This window comes from Ananas comosus, linkage group 4, assembly GCF_001540865.1.
Source record: "Ananas comosus cultivar F153 linkage group 4, ASM154086v1, whole genome shotgun sequence".
NCBI lineage: Eukaryota > Viridiplantae > Streptophyta > Magnoliopsida > Poales > Bromeliaceae > Ananas > Ananas comosus.
This window is the reverse complement of record NC_033624.1, coordinates 13,575,509-13,585,542: the sequence shown is the minus strand read 5'-3', so window position 1 is coordinate 13,585,542 and position 10,034 is coordinate 13,575,509. Positions and strand designations below refer to the sequence as shown.

The 10,034-nt window shown below is 34.0% G+C and overlaps 1 protein-coding gene across 2 annotated transcripts; it reads right to left on the bottom strand.

The window, feature by feature from the left end:
• Positions 915–4,192, bottom strand: LOC109708396 (alpha-ketoglutarate-dependent dioxygenase AlkB homolog). 2 transcript variants are annotated; one of them, XM_020230117.1, is made up of 4 exons: positions 3,912–4,192; positions 2,862–3,086; positions 1,986–2,330; positions 915–1,415 (listed from the first exon to the last, which is right to left on the bottom strand). In XM_020230117.1, exons 1-4 carry the CDS (start codon positions 4,104–4,106, stop codon positions 1,122–1,124), a joined length of 1,059 nt encoding a protein of 352 aa, XP_020085706.1. In that variant the 5' UTR covers positions 4,107–4,192; the 3' UTR covers positions 915–1,121. The 2 variants fall into 2 exon arrangements, with proteins under 2 accessions (XP_020085706.1, XP_020085707.1); XM_020230118.1 differs by having other exon boundaries at positions 2,862–3,120; positions 3,912–4,020.

Sequence of the window (10,034 nt, the reverse complement as noted above, 5' to 3'; positions counted from 1 at the left end):
TGACAGGTAGAACAATTTAGCTATATATATAATTACCAACATATTTTGTTATGTGTAGTATTCGTGTCTCCCTCCCCTTTCATTAGGGTGGGTGTTATATATGCAGGTTTGTATATGTACTAATAATTAAGTGGTATATTTATTTAATTCATGAAGTTGCCGTAGATCCGTACTTGTTCTTAATTAGTTTTTGTTTGTGTGTGTAAATGAATTAAGTGTATAATGGAGCTATATGTATAACTTATATTTATTGGTTTAAATTAATTCTTGAAAAAGATCTTGGCATGGTTTTGTGAGGAGATATTTGTTCTCAATTTAAAGGAAACTCATTTCATTTCATGGTTGTTCTTTAGATCTAGGTCAAAAACGTTAGGTCATGGATTGTAGCATCCAAAATAATGTACCAAGCGATATTTTTGCCTTTTTAGAGTTTTAGAGTGTCAGATTTAGTATTTTGAATCAAAGATTGAATTGTGCGAATAATGTGAAAGTATGGGTTTAAATCAAAGGAACTTTGAATTGGTTGATGTAAGAAAATAGCATATGTCACTTTTCATGTTTCTATATTATCTTGATCTTAATGGGGATATATTAATGTTTGTATTCTCTGCACAAAAGTTAGAAAACAAGAAAACTAGCTGATATGTGATGTATTTTGAATGAGCTGTTCCTAAAAAAGTATTTATTGAGTCATTTTCTGATCTCTACTAAGCTATGATCTGCAAGAGTGCAACCTTACCATGCTTAGAAAAAGGCAAGGAACATTTAGCCACATGAAATTTGGATTGTTTTCAAGTTAAACCTACTTCAAATTGAACACTCACAGAGGATATGAACAGTTGAAATGCGACCAAATTTGGTGTCAAATGCGAGCAGCTTGTTTGTGGCAAATCATCCCTCACAAAGGCACCAACCACAAGAAACCATTTTCTTTCTTCTCTTTTTCTTACATTATAAGCATAATCATCAATAAAATCATATTTAGAGTAAGACTAAGAAGAACATATTAGCACAAAAAGGCAATCATCTTTCTACAAAAATGTCGACTAGAAGATTACTGTAAACAGCAGTACACAAACAGAATGTCGAATTACAAAATGAAGTACATTAAAGAAAAATTTTTAGCGGACAAATGATGGAGAGTATTGTCTGAAAGTTAAATTAAGACGACCAGGTCGTAGACTCGCCTCATCTATGAGCTGTTTCGGTGCTGTACTTGGCAAAATTGATGAAACTCCATGAAATATTAGCCTAGATTTACCACCAAAGATCAAGACATCACCCGATTCAAGCAAAACTTTACAAGCACTAGCTACGTCTCTGTTCGTTCCATACAAAAACTCGGCAGAATCGCCCAATGAGAAAGAAACAACAGGTAATCCCTTATGCAGGCTCTCCTTCGTCTCATCCCTATCCTGCATATTAACAAGAATGTATGCAACTAAGAATCAGTATCAAGACATAAAAAAGGAATTTATGATTCTGGTGAGAACATAATATACTTGAGGTCATAAAATTTAAACTGGAGAGGCCCTCACCTATCACAGTTATCAGAAAATATCCTCGCCAAACAAGTTGCTTATACTTATTCATCAAAGACTATGGACAAGGTAACATAATAGGGCCAAAGATGCTAACAATAATTAATCCTTCTACTGACAGTGATAGTACTTGAGAGCCATTTAGAAAAAGCATTTGAAGGAAAAGATTCAAGGCAATGAAAATGAGCATGGGTAACCTCAAGATAGGATGTCTCTCAATAAAAATTAAAAGTTAGGTTGAAAATTTGTGGTGGTACTTTAAGAAACTTTCAGAAATCCATTTAAGAAAAGAACAAAGCTTATGGATCTAAGTGTAGCATTACATCATAAACAATGTCCGTGTTTTATCTGATAGAAAATGTTTATAGATGACAATGTAAGAACTGAATGTAGTGAAAAGAGATTTCCTTATGCGAAGCCATAACAATCTTCATATATTCATACCTGATGAAGACCAAGCCTTCCATAGTTACTGTAGAAGTTCACAATGCATATCTCTGGTGACATCTTCGGAACTTCAGCTTCAACATTAATGTTTTTATATTTTTCTCTCAAAAAGTCATGAGAGGCATGAATCGCTTTATCAACCAGATCACTAAATTCCTGTGGAATATTGGGTGCTTTGGCACCATCTATCAGACGTTCGTCTTGATACAATCTCGACTCAGCGTCCCAATTCATTCCTAAGCACATCATCCGTAGATGCAACTTTGCACCATCTCTAAATCTTGGCCTATAGAATCCTCCTGACCCAATACCAAGATCTCGACATTTTTGAATAATTTTTACCTATAATCACAATAATGTGGCAAAAACTGAGTGTATTTAAATAACCACTATTAATAATGCATCAAATTCACAATGGCATCCAGAAATTACGTAGTGTTACAATTGCTAATCCTAGATATATGGTCTAAAAAAGGCTATATATACCTGAAATGCCATCTATTTACATATTTACACCTCAAGAATCTGAATTTTACAATATACTTTCACAAGTACAACCTTATTTTAAGGTACAGCACAGCATCATCTAACTGATGCCAGAGATTTGTTTGTCTTGAAAACATTTAAAGAGGGGCATTTAATAAGTACAAGGATATATGCAAGGAAACAATTTTTAAATTTCTGAGGGGATAGTAGAAACTCAGTTTGCAGGAATATACATATGTAAATGAATATTTTGCAGCGGTATACATCCAAACATCTCAATTAAAATTTAGAATAGATGACAATTAACCAGCATTTAGGGCATAAATAAGCATAGCGTACAGAATCTTTAACTCCGGGCCTTACAGAAAATGCTTGTCTTTAACAGACCTGATTATGATGGTCTAAGAAGTTCTTCAATAGAACCATCCCTGATCTCAAGTGCATGTTCTGATGGAGACTATTCTTGGGACCTTCGAGTTCTTTGATCATTTCTCGGTTTATCTTTGTTAGGGAATCATTGCTTTCTGTCTTGCATATGTCAAAAGGAAGTTCTTCAGGTTCCACCGAAGCAAATTTCGGGCCACTATTCCTCATCAATTTTGGAGACGCAATCTGTCAAGATCCAACAGAATGTGGAGATCTGCACCTGTGATTAACATTACAAGAAACAAATACCCATCCTCCCAGTAAACTGAACAGTTTGCAATGAAGACGTATATTGATCGATCATGCTAATAACCGATAGATTGTGATACATTACTAAAGAATGTCCGAGATAACTGCATTGCATTTTGATAAGGATGCACAAGATACAAATTAAACTTCGTATACAGGTTTTTCACTAATTACATTTCAAAGGATAATCACCAGCTAAATAGCAGCCAATAAATTGTCTTCTTACTGAAACCATCTCATGCCACCAACAAATCCTTTTTTTTTTTGTTCTTTGTTTTGGCTTTAACATAGCAAAACAATGCCCTAAATTCAGAAAATTAATGAACTGCAATACTGTAGCTTCACTGGATAGCACTCCCGGATCGACGATCATACATATATTTAACAGTTTTCAGCTTTTTATAGACTCATTTCCAATACATGCAATCTCCAGATGTCGGAACCAATTTACATAAAACAGAGTCAAGTTAAAGATTTTCATGTAAGTTGAGGTTACTCATGTAATCTTTTCTCTGAGTCCTAAAATTGTTCAATAAGTCTACAATCCTAGAAAATTACTGATGAAAATGTCCAAGGATCATACTTGATAAGATGAGGGTCCTATAAAAAAAATTCAACGAAATGCCAAAGTAAAATGCTCGTTGCTCCCCATCACGCCCCATCTCACAAATCGAACCTCAAACACTAGGACAAAATGTCACAACGCACCAACATAACCGCCAAATTAAGCCACAGAAACAAGAGCAGTGTGGGAGCACTCACCGATCCGCGACGACGACGACGACGACGAGGAGGGGACCTCCGCGTCGCCGAGTACTGATCTAGGGTTCTCGCGCCCATCGTCGTCGCCTTCGTCCTCGAGGAAGAGGAAATGGGGAGAAGAGAGAGGTTTGGGAGGGGAGAGGAGAAGGGTTTTGAGGTGTAGGAGGAGGAGCCGCGAAGGAGACGAAGAAGCATCGATGAAGAGCGAGCGAGCGAGCGAGCGCTTGGAACGGGGCGAAGACCCCCAAAAGAGAAAGGGCGCGACTCGGGTCGGGTTTATGTAATTTCGCTGTTTGGGCCCGAATCCGACCCGAACCCAACATAACGGGTCCGGGTCGAAGTTACTGTCGGCGGTTTTGGGCGCTCCGTTAACGACTTCCCTAATATTCGGGAAGGTGAATGGACTCTGCGCCGACTTTTCCTTGAGAAGTCGGTACGGTGAGGTGCGTCGTCGCCGACTTTTCAACTTATGTTTGGAAAACCGAGTTAGTTCTATTAAATAGGTGATAGATATATGGAGATACTCGGTAAATTATAGGCCATTTTTTGAATTCGCACTCTCTTAACTTTTATTTACTTTAGTTTAACTAATTTATGGTGAGTTGTGTAAGTTACATACTTTATTAAAACCAAAAGGTTTATTAGGTACTGGTCATTAATTAATCACTAACAAAGAAAAAATTATGAAATTTGACAGAATCAGTAGTTCATGTAACGAAATTTGTGGTTGTGCTAGGATAAAATCGGGCCTCTTTCATTTTGATTTCGGTCGAATCGATTTGTTTTGGGCTCCGATGTTTCGACCCAGGCCAGTCCATAATAATAGTTCGGCCCATCGGCTTGTCGTCGACCTTGTGGATATATAGCAAGGGGTCTATTGGAGCCATTACCAAGTAAGATTCAATTTCTTATTTGATTATGAACTGGTTTATTATTATGATCTAACCTGACATGAACTCGAGAAATAACTTAGGATTTTGCATCCAAATTGGCACTATATCAGGTCCAAAATCTAGCTAGCTTAATCATGAATTCCTAATTACTCCATTACCTGTGCATTTCGAACCTAATCGATAAGTTGCGTCAACTTTAAATCCGCGCAAGGTCACCTAAGTGGCCAATTACACAAATGGATCAAGAAATTGCAAGTGATTATGAAAACTACAATTCTGTTTTGCTATCTAATTAAACAAATTGTATATATATATATATATATACCAATAACTTGAACGATATGAATCTTTATCTTTCTAATTATAATAAAAAATTTGAATTTAGACAATTAACTACAAGAGTCTTCTTTGTATAATTTTCATGATATATACCACATTCCACCTTCATAATGATTTATTTATTAGAAGAAAATTAAATACGGAGTAGTGCACATGTTTTCATATACCATGTTCCTCATATGAAACTAAAGTATACATACTAGATCTTAAATGTTTTTGCATTCTAATAATTAACGACGTCGTAGATTGGACTCCTACCATAATTTGTATATAACTAATTGAATTTATGGGAGAATTTTTGAGCTGTTTTCTAGCAAATCGATCTTTTTAAAGCTGAGTATTTTTTACCTAACTCCGATATACTTTTAATGCAGAGGAGCCAACTAATATTCCTGTAGTTTAATTTGTACTTGATCAAACCAACTCATCTATGCTATTTGTATAGTTCTCATTTTCCTTTTTAGCACTTTATATATTCTTTGTTTTTTTAATTCTATCTTATCCTTTCTTTAGGTAACAAGTAGCCAGACAAGGCAATTGCATAGTAAACAATTTGTTGCTTTGAATGAGGCTTTTCCTTGTCACTCTAGAAGAGGTCAAAACATGGTGTACTTGTATGATTCACATACGTACATACCCATCCAAACATCTTTGTTGTTTGTGTTCACGCTTATCACTCCTCCATTATTTATTCTGTTTATGTTTAATTTATTTGATACATATATATATATTTTTTATCTCCTTGATCAATATAAGTCACGTACAACATGGCAAGCTATGGTCACTCTAATCTATACTTTTATGTGTTTTTGTTGCGACTCGTCCGTCCACGGCCGCATGTGAATGTACTTCCCAAAATCCAAAGTGCCACCTCACGTGATATTTGGTAGTATGTATATCATAAGAATCCTAGAGGAGACTCACATGCGAATATATATAGAGAGAGAGAGAGAGTAGGGCTACTGTGCTATCAGGAGCACAGTAGTCCTTATACTCTTAACTTTCTAACCATCTATCAATTTTAATAGACGGTTAAAATGAGAGAGAAAAGATAGATTGGAAAAAGATTCAAAACTAAAAGAAATTGAGACACCCAATTTCTTCTCAATTTCTCTTTTGTCTCTAATTCTAATCACGCATCAAAATTGATGTATGATTAGAAAGTTAGGAGTACAAGAACTGCTGTGCTCCTAATAGCACAGTAGCCGTGCTCTTTCTCTCTCTCTCTCTCTCTCTCTCTCTCTCTCTATATATATATATATATATATATATATATATGGAGAGAGTCCTGCTATTATATATATTGTTGGTACGTAGCATGAAGATCTTCGTATTACTAAGTTATTTTCGATAATACAACTTTTCTAATTGACGATCGGTTTCGTTAGACATGATTTATACTATTAGAAATATTTAAAAATAAAATTTCATATTTTTTCAATATTATTTGACTAGTGATCAAAATGTCTCGAAATTGACAATTTTAATGGCCGGTGTGATGCTTTTGTGAATTTAACGGTATAAAATAATTCTAATCGGATGAAATTTTTATAGAAATTTTTTTCACTATTTAAAGTAAGATCAGTACATCCGAATCTAAATTCAAGTCTTTGGTTATTATTTTTTATGAGATTTTTGTTTTCATCCATTTATTTTTAGATTACTCGTTTAATAGGTAATGATGTCGAAAAATTATAAAATTTGATTTTCAAACACTTTTAATAGTGTAGATCAAGTTTAATGGAATTGATCATCGATTCAAAAGCTGTATAACCGAAAATAACTTAATTAGCAGTACGGAGGCCTCTGTGCTATATATATATATATATATATACATATATTAGATAGAAACTGCTGGGGACACAATGAATTGCTGTGCATGATCATCTATGTGCAATAATATTGGAAGCAATTAATTTGAAACTATTGTTGGTATATTTAATTTGTCACAAGAAATTCCAACTAGGGTGTACTGTGATTAGCAAAGTCTAAAAAAAATTTTAATGACTTTGTGAATTTTTGAACCAAATTCCATCTAAGTACAACCACAGAGTCATAGCATATATTTGGACTTGTTCTACATATTAATTACAACTTGTAACAGTTAGTATGATTTTTTTTTTTTAATTGCACTCTTGAGTTCAATTCTGTTAGATTTGGTCACGTCCCTTATTCATAGGTTTCTTAAGCATGTATATTTAATTTTCAAGCACCTTTTCAATAGAGGCTTTAGCGAACTTTTAATACCTAGGGCCACATGGCGTCGAGGGACACCTAGTTAATGCTATTTTACACAAAGAAGAGATAGGATTAGTTGTAATGCTTACTTTACGGAATTGAATATATAACTTTGAATGGTCGATGAATTGCATTTCATGAAGATATATTAGTTATCCTCACTATCATTAAATATGTAACTCCCGAGTATATATGCTCCAAAGGTAGGGAATATACGTACATAGGGTAAAATATCTCTTGTGATATATATATGGCAAAACTTTTGAGAGAATAATAAGACATGCACGAAGTTAAAAGGCTTTACGTCCGTACGAGTAATTCTCCTATGAGAACAATTGTGTAGTAGAACAGAGATGGAGTCACGAGAGGCTTGTCAAAAGTACGTGCGGCCAAACATATATGGCAATGCCTGGCAAGCATGGCGACACAACCACACCATAAATATCTCTCTCTCTCTCTCTCTCTCTCTCTCTCTCTCATGCGCGCGCACTCTCTTTATACATTCTTTTAGATTTTATGAAGAGAATTTGTTTAAGTACTTTACTATTTATTTGAACGTCTAGTTGCACTGTATAAACTAATTTAATTTGGATATGACATACTTTGTGTCAGCACAAACTAATTTGGTTTAAGTATTAATTGGTTCAAGTGCTTTACTATTTATCTGAACGTCTAGTTGTATTGCATAAACTAGTTTGGACACGACATCCTCTGTACAGCACATAGACGGAGAATAACATTTTAGAATAATAATAATAATAACAATAACAATAACAATAATATTCTTTAAAGAAGCATTCTTCGCTGGCCTGACATAACAAATTTGATATGTAGTCATATTATCTTATGGCTTGTTATCAAGTTTAATTGTACGCGCGGCAGAAGAGGCTTAATTTCTTGGACAAAGTATTGGTAATAAATTCTAAACAGCTCAAGCTAGGTCTAGCATTAGAGCTGGCTTTTATTGAATTATTTTTATTTTCTAGGTACAAAAATTTATCATAACAACCTGCAAAGGAGTCTCCACTTCTAGAAATGGGTCCTTCAAAATACTGCCTATATGAGTTATATATTGAAATGACAGCGTACATGATATAATAATATTAATCGATTCACACATCATATATACAGTTAAAAATATGTCTATTATAAGTTACCAATACATCATTAATATACCTAAAGGATTTTTATTGAGGACCCAGAGCATTTCCCGTACCTAATAAGGAGAAAGATTCGGAGAGTAAAGATGCTCACAACTAAGCAATGACATTCCCTTTTCAGATGGTGATGGGAACAAGAAGAGAAGGGCACAATGACTTTCTCCAATAAAGCAGGGGATGTGGGGAATTGTATTGTTGCTGCCACATATAGATCGAAGGGGTTCATAAATAAATAAATAAATAAATAAATAAATAAATATATATATATATATATNTATATATATATATATATATATATATATATATATATATATATAGAGTTGAGCTAGAATACTATCGGTAGCAAACGGGCTTCGTTGCTACCTATTTGTTTTCGATGATGGAGCCCCCAAATCGACGATCGGCACCGTTGAAAATGATCTATACCACTTGAAGTATCTAAAAATCAAATTTCATACTTTTTCGATATTGTTTTCTTGTCCATCAAGTGGGCGTAAAAATGAATGGCTGAAAATGAATATCCTCTAAAAAGTGATGATAGAAATTTTGTAATCATTATCGAGAGTATAGATCTTGTTCTAAATAGTTTAAAAAATTTTCTAACCAAAATTCAATTGATTTGGATAGCTTTACACTGTTAAACGAGAAAACCCCTCACATCAACCATTAAAATTACTAATTTTGAAACCCTTTGATCATTAAGTAAATAATGTCGAAAAAATTTAAAATTTAATTTCTAAATACTTCAAGTGATATAGATCATGTTCAACGGTACCGATCGTCGATTTGAAAGCTCCATCATAGAAAACAAATGGGTGGCAACGGCGCCCGTTTGCTACCGATAGCATTCCAGCTCAACTCTCTCTCTCTCTCTATATATATATATATATTTATTTATTTATTTATTTATTTATGAATGATGATGATGATGATGGTGATGATGATGCTGTATGTGATGCCACCAAAGTTCTGATACACATCTTTCCTGTCCCAACCAAAAATACAAAGCATTCTCCCACATGTGAAAGCTGCAACAGTCATATCAAGGGTTGGAGAATCTACCCAGTTAATATTCACCTCCTAGTTATTTGCAACTCACCATGCATGCCATTTTTCTTTTTTATTTCTTTAGAGAGAGAGAGAGAGAGACCATGCCATTTAGGAAAAGAAATTGATATTGTCAGAGCAAAAAGATTCAAAATATGATTAATTAGACACAATATACATACTATTGACAACAGTAGATATTGCTTTAGCAAATCTGCTAAACCCTAATAAGGGGCCTTTCAAGTTCAAAATAGAAAAAGATTACAGTTTAGATCAGATTGCATTAAATGATCTCCTAATTAATATTATTTGCTACTACCTAGGTTACAGTATTTAATGTTATATATTTAGCTTTTTTTTGTACAAGAAAGTTTTACCTGATCAAGACTAAACTAATTAAAACTAGAAAATTGAGATAAGATTCGAGTTCAAGCTCTCCTAATACT